Source organism: Delphinus delphis, chromosome 9 (assembly GCF_949987515.2).
Source record: "Delphinus delphis chromosome 9, mDelDel1.2, whole genome shotgun sequence".
Taxonomy (NCBI): domain Eukaryota; kingdom Metazoa; phylum Chordata; class Mammalia; order Artiodactyla; family Delphinidae; genus Delphinus; species Delphinus delphis.
The window spans coordinates 89,545,428-89,560,444 of NC_082691.1; the positions used below are offsets into that span (position 1 = coordinate 89,545,428).

Sequence of the window (15,017 nt, forward strand, 5' to 3'; positions counted from 1 at the left end):
CTAGAGCTAGGACTTGAACCAAGGCTCTTAGTTCTGGTCCTGTGCTCCCTCTATCATGCCACTCATGTAACTCATCTCAGGCTACAAGCCAAGCAAACCTTGCTGCTACCCTGGCAGGTAAAAGTCAGAATCCAGGGCTTCCCTGGTGGTGCAGTGGTTAAGAATCCACCTGCCAATGCAGGGGACACGGGTTCAAGCCCTGGTCTGGGAAGATCTCCCATGCCACAGAGCAACTAAGCCCGTGGGCCACAACTTCTGAGCCTGTGCTCTAGAGCCCATGAGCCACAACTACTGAGCCCACGAGCCTAGAGCCCATTCTCCACAACAAGAGAAGCCACCGCAATGAGAAGCCTGTGCACAGCAACAAAGAGTAGCCCCCACTTACCACAACTAGAGAAAGCCCACAAGCAGCAATGAAGACCCAATGCAGCCAAACATAAATAAAATTTTTTAAAAAAAGTCAAAATCCATGGGGAGGAGTTTTACCTACCTGACTCCTAAAAATACTTGCAGGAGAGTGCAAATGCCAGAGACGAAGAAAATGGTGCTGATGAGGTAGCTCTGGGTCAGGGGGTCATGCTGCAAACACAGGTCCTTGGCCAGGATGAGTGGAATTGCCACGAGTCCCCCCAGGGCTGTGAGGAAGTGCTGTGGGCAGAGCAGAGAGAAGAGATGGGCTTGGAGATGCTGTAGTTGCCTACTCTACCTTCATTCCTATTCCTACTGCCAGAGGCAAGAGTTCCATCTCTGGTCTCAGAGGAGCCTGGCCTTGAGCGACAGGCAGCGAGATCCAGGCAAGCAGTGGGAAGGAACCAGGAAGCCCTGGCAGCAAGAAGCAGGGACCCAGCCAGAAGGTCTGGGGTTCAAGGGCAGGACCCTACTGCCAAGAACTGATGTTCTAGGTAAGAAATCAAGGCAGGGACACAGCACAGGAGGATATACCATGAACCAAGGAGGGGACCTTAAGAACAAGAACAAGGCAAGAGGCTCATTATTAAAATAAGGCACAAGGTGAGGGCAAAACCATTGACCAGGATGGCCTGAGCACATTCTCCAAGATAGATCATATGTTAGGTCACAAAACAGCCTTAGCAAATTTAAGAAGATTGAAACCATACCAAGAATCTTTTCTGTCTGCAATGGTATGAAACTAGAAATCAATAACAGGAGGAAAACTGGACACAAATTTGTGGAACTTAGCATCACACTTCTGAACAATCAATGGGTCAAAGAAGAAATCAAAAGGGAAATCAAAAAATATCTTAAGACAGGCTTCCCTGGTGGCGCAGTGGTCGAGAGTCCGCCTGCCGATGCAGGGGACACGAGTTCGTGTCCCGGTCCGGGAAGATCCCACATGTCGCGGAGCGGCTGGGCCCGTGAGCCATGGCCGCTGAGCCTGCACGTCCAGAGCCTGTGCTCCGCAATGGGAGAGGCCACAACAGTGAGAGGCCTGCGCACCACAAAAAAATATATATATGTATATCTTAAGACAACTGAAAATGGAAACAAAACATACCAAAACTACTGGGATGCAGCAAAAGCAGTTCTAAGAGGAAAGTTTATAGCAATAAATGCCTACATTAAGAAAAAAGAAAGATCTCAAATAAACAACCTAACTTTATTCCTCAAGGAAGTAGAAAAGGAAGAACAATCTCCAAAGTTAGAAGAAGAAAGGAAAAAACAATGATCAAAGCAGAAATAAATGAAATGAAAAACAACAGAAAAAAATCAGCAAAACTAGAGCTGGTTTTTTAAGATAAGCAAACCCTTAGCTAAACTCAGAAAAAAGGGGAGAAGACTCAAATAAAATTAGAAATGATACAAAAGAAAGACAAAGTATCCTTAAACACTAGTGTGAACAATTACACATCAACAAATTGGATAACCTAGAAGAAATGGATAAATTACTAGAAACACACAACTTACCAAGACTGAATCATGAAGAAATAGAAAATCTGTACAGACCAATAAGTAGTGAGGAGACTGAAACAGTAATCAAAACTTTCCAATGAAGAAAAGCCCAGGAACAGATGGTTTCACTGGTGAATTCTATCAAACGTCTAAAGAAGAATTAGTACCAAGCCTTCCCAAACTATTCCAAAAACTGAAGAGGAGGAAACACTCCCAAACTCATTTTACAAGGCCAGCATAAGCCCTGATACCAAAGCCAGATAAGGACACTACAAGAAAAGAAAACTACATGTCAATATCCTTCATGGATATAGATGTAAAAATTCTCAACAAAAATACTAGCAAACTGAATTCAACAGCACATTAAAAGGGTCATACACCATAATCAAGCGGGATTTTACCCCTGGATGCAAGAATGGTCAATATACACAAGTCAAAAAATATGATACACCACATTAATAAAATTAAAGACAAAAATCATATGATCATCTCAATAAATGCAGAAAGAGTATTTGACAAAATTCAACATCCTTTCATGATAAAAATATCTACATTATCCATTTTATTGGCTCATAATAGTATTTTTAAAAATAGTATGACATTTGCTCTTCTTATTTTGTAGAAAAGCACAGAGAAGTTAACAAAAAAGTGTATCCCATCCCTGGTACCCCACATGGAACTGTTTGTAAAATTAAAAGAAACACATCTATAAGATTAGAAGATTCAAGCTACAAAAGTTACAAAATAAATAGTGAAAGTTGAAAGCCACCCTTCCTTTCCTAGCTTCTCTTCCCAAGGCTAAATACCTCTATTAGTTTCTTGTGAATTCTTCAAAACATGCAAAATTACTACATATACTTATTTCTATTGTTCTATCTCTCTTTCGTTTGTTAGTTTTTAACACAAAAAAAGATCACATTATACACAGTTATTTACTTGGCTTTTTTCACTTAATATATATTGGTGATCATTTTTTAACTGCAAGGTAGATACATCTTTCTCTTTCTAACAGCTACATAAAAAAATTACTTGTTAGGATGTGCCACAGTTCTCTAAGATGGATATTCTGGGGGTGTTTCTAGGGTTTTGTTTGTTCGTTTGTTGTGATTTTACTATTACCAAAAGAAGAACATCTTTGTACTTACCTTAATGAGTCTTGCCAGCATATCTATAGAGAAATCCTTTTTTTTTTTTTAATTTGGCTGTGCCACACGGCTTGCAGGATCTTAGTTCCCCAACCAGGGACTGAACCTCGCCCTCAGCAGTGAAAGCGCAGAGTCCTAACCACTGGACCACTGGGGTATTCCCTACAGAGAAATTCTTATGCATTAGGGACTGGGTTAAACAATATATATGTTTTACATGTTCACAGAAAAGTTGCACCAAATAACATTCCAACAAAAGTGTTTGAGAGTGCTTGTTTCCCAATATTCCCCAAGCATTGGTTATCAAACTCTTTAGTTGTTGCCAAACAAATTATAATTGGTATCTTGAAAAAAAAACCCAACACCACAATGGCCCAGTTGGTGTCCTTTATGTGACCTACTAGCTCAGCATGGGGGAGAATCCTCCCTTAACTCCACGCCCCACCCCCAAACTCCTTGAGAGAAAGAGAGACTGGAGGAGCCTTGAGCCCCCTGGAGGTCAACAACATGGAAGGCAAGAATATCAACAACATGGAAGCCAAGAATATCAGCAATTTGACCTGAGTGTGTGTTCATGTGCCTTTTGAGGCAGAGCTTCTTCGGACCCAGTGCTTATGGGTGGCATTACCTGCACTCCCAAGAAGACACAGAGATACCATGGTGGGATATCCAGGATGCTATAAGCCAGGTGGTTACTGCTGAAACCCCTAGGCTGGCCATCCTTCTTCCTGCCTTGGCCACCTTCATGGGAGTTGAATACACCATCACCCTTCTGCTGAGAGTAAGAGAAGAACACATTTGAGCATTTCAAGAGGAATCAAGTGGACTTTTGATGCCGAAACCTCCGCCTCTGTCCACCGGTACTGAATCAAATCTCAGAGACAGAGTTTGGGGTGAATTAGAAAAGAATAACTTTATTATTTTGCTAGGCAAAGGGGGACACAGTGGTCTCCTGCCCTAAAAAACTGTGTGTCCCAACCTGGGAGGATCTGGTGAGGAGTTTTATAGCAACGGTTCAAAGGTGGATTTGCTGATAAGATTAGGGTGTGTGCAGGGCCTGCACTCCTTTAATCTGATCTCAGGTAATCTGATGAGTTTCTGTGGTTCTTTTAATCTGGCCTCAGGTGGTCTTCTTGAAGAGCTTCTCTGGTTCCTTTAAGCTGGAATGAAGAATGCTGACATCTTCCATTTGTTGGGGGTTTTAGTTCTATAAAGAGCTCAGAAGATACAGTTATGTGTATCCCTTGAGGCTGAACCAGGACCCTGGAACCAGGAGCCTGTCCCAAGGCTGCACTATGGTTTCTTGGCTGCTCCTCCCTTGTCTCTGCAACCCCTCCCTTCCCTGATTAGCAACTGTTTGAATCTGTCCTTTGGGACTCAGGGAAGGTCATGGAAGCTGGAGTCTGTTCCCTACGAACAAGGAACTGGGAACACGGAAAGGCTTCCGTGCCCAGGAGTCCCCTAGGGTCCTGCTCAGTTTCACTTTCTGATTTCAACCAGACAGATGCACAGCTTTCCAGAGGCAAGAGCGATGGGACAGAGATAACTGCTGGCCTGCTTGGGATTTCTAGGTCAAAAGACCAGTGATTTTCTATACTATACATCTGCAGCAAGACCTCCACATGCAGTCTGGGGCCAATCAAGAGAGGTGGGTGCCTTGCCTGAAGCCCTGGCAGAGAAGAAACTTTGTGGAGGAGGGAATGGGGGTCAACTCCACGGTCAGGAAATGGGCAGGTAAATGGGGATTCTGGCCCAGAACGGTGTAGCTGCCCTTGCATACGCTCCTACAGGCCAGCCTTGCGCCAAAGCCCTCATCACAGCATGTTGATTATAATGGATGGACTGTTTCCTTATCCATCTCTTCTGCTGGGGTGTGAGTTCCTAGAATGCATTCACTGTGCCTTATTCTTTTTGTCCCAGCTTCTAGAATAGTCTGTGCGCTCAGTCTGAACAGTCTGAGTGTATGGATGAATGAATAGATATAACACAAATGTAAATAAGTGCAGGGCACACAGAATGCTCTAGGGTCAATAGCCAAGTTATATTCCTACCAGTTTAACCCCCAATTAACTTTGAATCGTAGACCTTCTCCTCCAACTTATTGGCTATATAGTTTACCAAACTTGGGCAAATTACTAATATTTTTAAGCCTCATTTTTCTGATCTATACAACAGAAATGTCAATAACATCTACTTCATAGTTGAGCCAGTCCTCCTCCTCCATGGGGTAGAGCACTGGCAAATCTGATCCTAATTCCTTCCCAGTACTCGGGGCCCACATCACTGGCGATGGAGAAAATGGCCCAGCACACTGAGCCTCCAGGCAGCCGGAGGAGCCCGGGGCCGTGGTCAGGCTTGCTGACCGTGGGTGGACTGAGCCAGCCACAGCACAGCTCCGCAGAGTCGCATTGCTCCTGGGCCTCAGAACAGCGTTTGCTCATTAACCTTCTAGCATTTAGTTTCTGAAACTTAAATGTAAGGATTTTGTCTCTACTCATCTATTTAGCAATGCCTGGGAACAAGCATCCCAAAACTGTTCCAGGAAGCATTCCCTGACTTCACTCCACCCCGGCCTCAGACCAGACGAGGCCTTCCCTCCTCAGAGGCATGTTTACTACAGCCCAGAACACACCTCACTACCCTATGTCTTCTCGTCCTAAAGGCCATAAAGTCCCAAAACTACTCCATCTCTAGCACAGAGTTAGTGCTCACAGCATTCTCTGTTGAGCTATAAAATAAATGAACCCACGTATAATGACCATAAAGAACTTTTCTCACGGATTTTAAAAAATAAATACTTAACTGGTTAGAATTCTTTGGAAACAACACGCTGATCTTATTTACACTCCTGAAAAGAAGGAGGCACTGATGCTACTTGGTACTTGGGTCGCACAAGAAGGACGGCTAGCTCTGCCTAAGGAGGTCAACGCCAAGCCAAAGATGGCCGGGAGGCTGCTGGAGGGAAGTCTGGAGCACTTATCGCGAGGTTTTAGTGAAGGCGTGGCACAGTCAGTGAGCACGACAGCAAGAGCGGGAGAACAGGCTGAGGAAAAAAGAGGAGGGGCAGAAGGAAAGAGCGGCTGGCTGATTGGCTGGTTGGTTGATTGATGCTGGGTAGGCTACACAGAACAGCAGAGCGCGCAGTTTGGAGTGGGGGAGACGTGGTCTGTCATTCCCCTGCTTGGCAGCCATAGGCACTTCACTTTCCCTCTCCCAGCCTCAGTGTCCCCTTCTAACTCTGGTATGGTTGCAAAAATACTGGAAGTCTGTGTGGCTGCCTGTTAATGTGCGCCGGTGATTGAGCTCACCGGGCTGGGGCAGGTACAGCTGCCAGCAAACTCACCTCATACCTTCTCCCAGGACCCCTCGGAATTCTCAGAAAGGTGATGGGGAGGGAAACACTGACTGAGGGAAATGTTAGTTTGGGGTCTTTTTTTTTTTTTTTCCTATTAAGAGTCAATGACTCAAAGAGTGTTCTCAGCCTGATGACCTCTGAATGTTCTAAGTTCTGTCTAGATATCAACTTGGACCATCTGAAGGTTATAGAAACCACTTCTGTAATCGTTTTAAAACAGTTTTCTGGGAAATTGACCTTGTATGAGGTCCCACATGAAAAAAAAAACCTAGAACTGAGAGTGGGGAAAAACTTGTCTTCGTTGAGAACGGCTGGTTCTTCGCTTCTGATAGGAGTGTGAGACTTCTGTGAAACCCGTCAGTCATGGCTGGTAGAAAGCATAGGGCCTGATCAAAATACATCTTTTGTTGTAAACTACCTTACATCACTTATGCAAAGCACTGGGACAAAAAATAAAATAAGAAGGTACACAGTGTACCTGAGATTCCTGTGTGTCAGAGATGAGTCACTAGCATATTAAAGACACCCATAGAAACAAGTGACATCCCAGAGGTATTTTAGAGCAGGGGCTTCTCAGATGGAGGTGGAAGAAATCCCATCTCAGGGCATATCCGGATACGGGAAGCGCCTTTATCCCAGGAGAATCCCTGGGCGGGAAAATTCTGTGAGTCTTAGAGCAGCTGAAGATCGCCTACAAATACCTTTTTGAAGGAAGAATGAACTCTTAATGAAGCTTCCCTGCCAGTGAGCACTGGTGTGAGAAGGGGGGCCACAAAGTCTCCTGGTTGGAATTGTCTGTCAACTCAACACACGAGCTGTAATTTCGCCAAAAGCCTTGCTCCAAAGAGGCATTGTGCTGAGGCTTGGCATTTTATAGTGCTTCACAGTTTGCAAAGACCTTCCAATGCATCCTCTCGTTTGATTCTCACAACCCAGTTTAAGGATGAGGAGACTGAGGCTTGTCCGAGGTCCCCTTGTAAATGGGAGAATGGAACCCTCCTCTTTCGGTGTCGAGGGCAGCTGCTGGCAGGTGCTTCCCTGTGAGTACAGGGACAGCTTGCCAGCTCTCAGGAGCAGACCAGCAGAGCAGCAGGAGACTCTGCTGCAGAGGGAGCAGCAGTGGGAAGGAGGGTGCCTGGGGGGGAAGTGAATCCCTTGGCCCTCTGACTCCATCCATTCCCCATACAGCCTCCCACTCCCTGATGTGCCCCTCTAGCTTTGCTTCCTAACACTTCCATTCAGCTGACTCTAGCCAATGGGATTGACCATATCCCTCCAAACGTGGCCTCAATTATCCTGCCTCAGTGCCTTTGCTCACCCTGTGCTCCCTACCTGATCCCCACGACCCTGCTTCCCCTAAACCCACCTTCAAAGAGCTCAATGCCTCCTTTTCCTGTACCTCTTCTGCTTCCCCCACCCGATATGATTGCCCTCCTTGTACTCCCAACACATCTTGTCGCTCTGTTATGTAATTCACCATCTTCTCCCTTGTATCAGAAATATTTTTTTATACCCCGCTTTCCCCTAGCTAGGCCGTAAGCTTTCAAGGTGGGGAAGCTGTCTTCCCCATGTTTATATCCCTAGAAGATTCTAGCAAAGCAATATGCACTTGAAAACCAAAAACATCTCAGAAAATGGCCTCTTAATCTGGGTGCTGAAACTGAGGCTTTGAAGAAAATAACAAGACAGGCCACTGAAAAAAAATCAGATGTGTCCAGACTCTTCCACTCCCCACTGGCCTCAGGTGACCAATGAGGTGGAAAACATCACAGCCTTCAGAAAATGGAGTCTTCAACTTATTTCCCAAGATTTTTTTTTTTTTGGCTTCCATAAGGTAGTGGCAGAAGTGTTTTATTTTTTTTAAAAAAAGGCCCAAAATGGAGTCACTTATGCTAAGCCCCATGTTGGCAAACCAAGACTTAATATCTCACCTAACTGCAGTTTCAGTCTCTCCCAGGAATGTAACCTTTAACCAGTCAGTCGAATTATCTGGTCAGCACTAGTGAGCTGATCTGCCTGGTAGACACCTGCTTTCAGGAAAGTGACCTCACCTGAAACAATCCACTCTTTGATAGAATAACTTCCTTGCCCTGCCTCCTTCTGCCTATAAAACTCTTCCATTTTGTACAGCTCCTCAAAGCTCCTTTCTATTTGCTATGATGGGATGCTGCCTGTTTCATGAATCATTGAATAAAGTCAATTAGAGCTTTAAATTTACTCCATTGAATTTTGTTTTTTAACAGAAGGAATTCTTTGGAGAAGACAGGAGATTTCTCTCAGGTGTCTTCCACAATATTCCAGAAGAGATGGTCAGGGTCTCTTTACCAGAAGGCTGGCCAGCAGTGGGCAGGGTCTGACAGCCTGGCTCCAGGCGATAGTTCTGAGGGCCCAGCCTAGGTTCGTGGGTGGCACCTGTCCCACAGACACTATGGCTGCGCCTGGTTGGGGGAGCCTCTTTCTGGCTACGGTGGGCAGAGGGTCCCCACTCAGTTGCCCCTGTTGTTTTTAGGTGGCCAAAATAGGTTGGAGAGAATGGTAGGACCAGGGCTCAAGGACGAGCTACAGAGGCCTCCAGATAGGTTACTGTCACTTTACTTCTCTGGGCCTCAGTTTCCTCATCTGTAAAATGGGAACAGAGGTGCATGCTTCATTGGCTTGAAGGTAGAAAACAAAGTATATAAAGTGCCTGGGGCATACTGGTTATTCCGTAAATGTTAGTTCTCTCTCTCTCTCTCTCTCTCTCTCTCTCTCTGCTTCCCTCTCTTTGTCTTGCTTCAGAAAGGGCTTCTGATCAAAGAAATCATAATGCTGAGAAACCTACAAAACAATCATTTAGACTCAACAGAGTAAAGCAAAGAGGACTTTTCAGCTCTCCCTTCTTCCTTTGTAATTCATTCACAGAGTTTGGCACCCAGGGAGGAATCTTTGCCTCTGGGAGGGTGAGGTTGGGAGGACAGCTCTAATAATCCAAAGTCTTACCTAGAACACGAGTCAATGTCCTTAGCACTAAAAATGAACCCGCATTAGGACTTCATGCTGGGACCCCCTCCAGGCATCTTTCCTCCTTTCTGCTACTCCACCCCACCCCTTATGTTTCCCTCTCTTCTACCAGCGCTCACCAAGGGCTCGGGGTGCTCACAGCTGGTGATGGCAGAGTTCATGGCCGCTTAGGGTCTTCTCCTGTTGGCTTCCTCTCAGAACAAAAAAGAAGCCGCTCCAGGAGAGGAAGATTAACTTCTCACCGCCAGCCAAAATGATCATAGAAAGAGGAGGATCTGGGCCAGCTCCGGGGAGGGTGGGGCCTCCAAGCCCCACCTGCTGGTCTGCAACAGACTCCCCCTCCAGCCCTCTCCGGTCACACTGCAGGGGACCAAGGTGCCTTCAGTGGCAGGGAATGTTTCACAATTTGATAAGTATGGGTAATTGCAGGAGAAGTTAATGATCCCTCTTGCTACCAAGGAAACAAATCAGGGTGCAGCCTCTTGGGATGTGGCAGGAGAGCACTTTCCGGAAGCCAGGTTTCCAGGGGCAGGAAATGAGGGGGATGAGGGTGAGGCTCTGGGCTGAACACAGAGGCTTTTCTGTGTTCTAAAGCTGATTTCTAGCGACCGGCTGAGCCGGAATGAAAGCATTGCAAAAGTAGCGCAAGTAGCCTGGCCCCTGAGATGTACTAATGCAGTCATTAGAGACGGAAAGGTGTGGCTGCTGACCTGGGAGAGGCCACTAAGGCTCATGGCGGGAGCAAAGGCCTCAGGTGAGAGACGGAGGAAAAAAATGCTTCTAATCCTTGGGTGCTTGTCTCCCTAATACCCAGAAACTTCTAATAACCCCCCTTTCAGAGAGACAAGTCCAGGAAGGTATAGTCTTGCTCTTATTCTACACACGGCACTAAAACGCTCCTCCAAAACTCTCAATAAACCCCACTCTATGAAGTCCAGTGCAAGCAAATACCTGCTATTCATAATGATGGAATGTTCTGTAAGGGGTAGCACTGGGTCTCAAGTTTCGGGAAACACACAGTGGGACACACGTAGACGTTGATGGGAGTCGGTCCAAGAGGAAGCCCTGAAAAATACAACAATGAGAAGTCTGACAAGGGAGGGGACAGAGCTGACTTAGGCTGTAACAGAAAAACCAAGGTTAGAAGAAGAGAGTCAAAGGTCAGTAATTACTGAAAACTTTGCACTGCACTACACCTTTTTTTTTTTTTTTTTGCGGTACGCGGGCCTCTCACTGTTGTGGCCTCTCCCGTTGCGGAGCACAGGCTCCGGACGCGCAGGCTCAGCCGCTCCGCGGCATGTGGTATCTTCCCGGACCGGGGCACGAACCCGTGTCCCCTGCATCGGCAGGCGGACCCTCAACCACTGCGCCACCAGGGAAGCCCCCCCCCCTTTTTTTTTTAATCTTAATGTGCACAAAAAAATAGCATTCACATCCTTATTTTACAGGATTAAAAATCCTGTAAATTCAGGGTTTTTTAAGATTAAGAAATTTGGGTGTCGATGGGTTAAGCTATTTGCGCAAGAGTCATAGCAAATACAGGAGCCGAGATTCAAACCCAGACAGTCTTGTTCCACAGTCCACGGGGCTCAAGGAGATGCCCAACAGAGACAGGCAAGCGCCCTGGGTCTGAAGATGCACAAGGTGGGGCTCGGAGGAGATGGTCCAGGGAGTGTGGCCGGAGGGGCTTCCCCATGCTACCTGGAAAGGAAACACAGATCCTCTACAAAAGGCACCAGGGGCTCCAAGTTCAGCTGAGAAGGGAAGGTGAGGCTGCTCGGCTCCAGGCGGCATGGGTCCTGCAGCTGTCGGGGTCCCCTGGGCACACTAAGTGTTCAGTTCCCAGGGCGGGTGAGGCAGGAGGTAAGGAGAGAGACCAGGTGCCAACATTCAATGGACAGTGAAGACCACGAGCTTCGGCTGTTGCTCCAGGAAGGCCAGGCTGGGGGGTGCGGGGGTCCGAGGGGGGGCTGCCTGCACTACCCCCAGCCCCCCTACCCTCACAGACCTGTGGGCACAGGCAAAGTTGAGGTCACGCTGGACATCTCTTTTCCCTGTCACCTTCTGGGACGGCACAGAAGTGGGGGGCTTCTCAGCCTCTGCCCTCCCCACACTTAAGGTCCTTCCTGACTCCACTTCACCCTTTCCTCTCCCTGCCGTTGGCTGGGGCGTACAATTAAACTCCTCTGTAACCTGAGACAAAATGGTGCGGGGTTAGCTACACAACTGAGGCAAAGCAGAAAGATGGTCTCCTGTCACCCCTTCGTTTGGTTGCCTGTACAGTGTGTTCAGAGCCTTCCTCCCTCTTTATCCTCAGGTTCTCTCTTCTGAGCCTGACGCTCTGTCCCACACGGTTCTTTGTACAGGCCCTCCCAGCGTTCACCCTTTGGCTTGCGGTCACTGCCGCTGTCCCCACCTTGCTCAGCAGCTCGGAGGCGGAGCCGAGCCAGTCCCTTTCCTCTTCCTCCACCTTCCACGCCTTAGAAGTCACTTCCAGGGAATTCCCTAGCGGTCCGGGGGTTAGGACTCGGCAATTTCACTGCCGAGGGCCCGGGTTTCGTCCCCGGTCAGGGAACTATAAGATCCCGCAAGCTGCGCGCCTCGGCCAAAAAAAAAAAAGTCACTTCCACAGACTAGTCCCTCCACTCATCACTAGCCAGGCCCGGCTTTGAAACAGGAGGGAAGGGAGCAGGGCATAGCCTTTAAACAAATGACATAGCCCTTAAGGATATGACATAAACTGGCTAGAACCTACTAGGTCCAAGATGGCTGAAGATTCGACTCCCAGTAGCCCTTGAGCCTCGCTATACGCTCATTATAATATATTAACATGCTAATGACACACCCACAGGCGCCACGGCAGTTCTGTGGCCGACCATAAAAGGCCAAAAAGTGGGCGGTGGTTCATTTCCTGGAAATCCCCGACCCTTCTCCAAGATAGTTGAAATAATCCTCCTCCTCATTAGCCTATGAAATTACCCAGCCCATAAACACTAACCACCCCATATTCCGGGGCCTCTCGCCTTCTGAGATGGGCCACGCTCTGTCTGTGGAGTGTGTTTCTCCCATGGCTGCTCTCACTTTCCGAGATGACCCCATGCCCTGGAGCCACTCTTGCCTTTTGAGACTGTCCGCATTCTATGGAATGTGTATCTCTCTAAATAAATCCACTTCTTACCTATCGCTTTGGCTCTCACTGAATTCTTTCTGCACTGAGACATAAAGAACCTGAACCGGGCTTCCCTGGTGGCGCAGTGGTTGAGAGTCCACCTGCCGATGCAGGGGACACGGGTTCGTGCCCCGGTCCGGGAAGACCCCACATGCCGCGGAGCGGCTGGGCCCATGAGCCGTGGCCGCTGAGCCTGCGCGTCCGGAGCCTGTGCTCCGCAACGGGAGAGGCCACAACAGTGAAAGGCCCGCGTACCGAAAAATAAATAAATAAAAAGAACCTGAACTTCAGTAGGTCCTGAGACCAGGTGTGTGATTTTAATTAAAAGACAGTGGGTTCAAGTCCCAATCTGGGTTTTGGCTGGGTTCAAGTCCCATCTGATTTGTGCAGTTTCAGCTTCTGCTACCATTTCTCAGCCCTAAGCCACGGTGGTACCCGCAACTCTCCCACAGTCTCAGCTGCCCCAGCTGGTGGTCCTGCCCTCCCTCCCCAGCTGGAATGATCCTGCTACCCCATACACACACCAGCCTGAGGTTCGCCACACACACCCAACACATTCACATGTGATTATTATTTATGACGCTGTGTTTCAAGTTACGGAAATCTAGTTCTAATAATTAGCTCTCGCAATGAGAGAAATTGGTTTTAAGAACATGGAGTCTCTCTGGGAACCCATGATCCTTCCTCAAACACATGAAAGAGTTAAAACTCTTCCATTACATTTGCACACATAAACTTCTAATCCCAAATTTGAGGCAGTTCCTCAGGCCCCAGCCACTTTGGGAGGAGAAAGGCACTGGACCTCTCCATATGTAATGCATCATGGCCCCACCGAAAGCACCATCTTTGTGTGGAATAAGCTACACAGGGAGGCTTGACCTGGACCTTTTCACTGTTGAGGGCAGCTAAATTGGCTGTTGGCTGTCATAGGAGGGAATCTGCCAAGAGACAGCCATAGGGCAAGTCACACCTGACAGCAAGAATGAAAGAGGCCAGCAGCGTTTCTCAGAAGGTCAAGCTAAACTCAGGGTGCACCTCTTGGTTTTGCCATTGAGAATCCATTTAGCCTCCCCTCATTTTCCTCTTGGGAACCATCCTGACCCACAGCAACCAGTCCATGGGCTTCAGGCAGGGTTTACTCTGCCCCGTGGTGCCCTGCATGAGGGTGAGGGGCCAGCTGGAGCACTGCAAACTCCTGGCCACAGCCTTGGATTAGCAATGGTCATGGCAACCAACCAGAGACAACAGATGCAATGGAACTTTGCAGGGCCTCTGGGGAGAGAGGCATTCTCTCTTTCTCACTAAACCTGAACCTAAAGGATGCTGGTCTGTAGCTGCTGACAGCCATCTCATGATACATAGACCAGGTCCCAGTGATATTTGAATCTATACATCAAGCCATACACCTCTGCTAAAAAGTTCTCTTTTTGGCTTAAACAAATTTGATTTGTGTTTTCTGTCATTTGCAACCAAAAAACCAATCCACAACTTATACTTTTATCTCCAGTCCTAGACTGGTTCTAGAATAACTTATACAACATTTGCCAACTATTTACCCTTCACCAACAATGACTGTTAAATTTCAAGGGCATTAAAAATAACTTAAACATCGATTCCAATGCTGACGACCTCAACATATTTCTACACAACAGAATCAATTGTCTAAAATGTGACAAAAACAACCCAAGAGAGTATTGAGGAAACAATTTAAGACTACTTGTCTCTGAGATGCTTCATTCGAATGAAAACCTAATTCGTTAATCTTATACTGTTGATGTGAAAGGCCAAGAGACCAACATTAGTCGTGGAGGCTGGGGGTTTCTAAATCTTTATCAAGCTCTGACTTGTTTTAACAGAAATTGAAGGTGTAGAATTTTAGGTTTGTATTTGCAAACTTATTTACTTCAAATTTTGATACGTGAAGCTTGGGAAAGCTGCCTCAAGTGGATTGTGGCTTTTAATTTATGACCTCCTGGTCTAAATAATTCCCATACTCATGCTTAATTGAATCCCCGTTTATAATGCAGGGATTGGCAAACTATGACTCATAGGCGAAACCTGGCCCATGGCCCATTTGTGTAAATAGAGTTTTCTTGGAACACATGCACGCCCATTCTTTTATATATTCTCTATCGCGGCTTTTGTGTAACAAGGGCAGCGTTGAATAGTTTTGACAAGCCAGAAAGCCTAAAATAATTTATTAACTGGTCCTTTATAGAAAAAGTTTGTGGATTCTTGCTCTAGGACACCGGTCCAAAAACTTTAAACATCTTCAGCATATACTTTTTCATCTATAATTATACAATGGAGGTATGATTTAAATAAATAAATTTAAACAAAGTATAACTAAGAACTTTTTTAAAATCTTATTTTCTGGACTTCCCTGATGGCACAGTGGTTAAGAATCTGCCTGGCAGTGCAGGGGACACACGTTTGA

General features: G+C 46.8%; 1 protein-coding gene across 1 annotated transcript in view; it reads right to left on the bottom strand.

The window, feature by feature from the left end:
- Nucleotides 1-9,572, bottom strand: part of LOC132430542 (solute carrier family 23 member 1-like) — a 44,516-nt gene extending 34,944 nt beyond the window's left edge. The window contains exons 1-3 of the mRNA XM_060019799.1: nucleotides 9,531-9,572; nucleotides 3,685-3,828; nucleotides 491-648 (exon numbers count right to left, since the gene is read on the bottom strand). Coding sequence (XP_059875782.1) covers nucleotides 491-648; nucleotides 3,685-3,828; nucleotides 9,531-9,572 — 344 coding nt within the window. The remainder of the gene's footprint in view (nucleotides 1-490; nucleotides 649-3,684; nucleotides 3,829-9,530) is intronic.
- Between the last annotated feature and the right edge of the window lie 5,445 nt (nucleotides 9,573-15,017).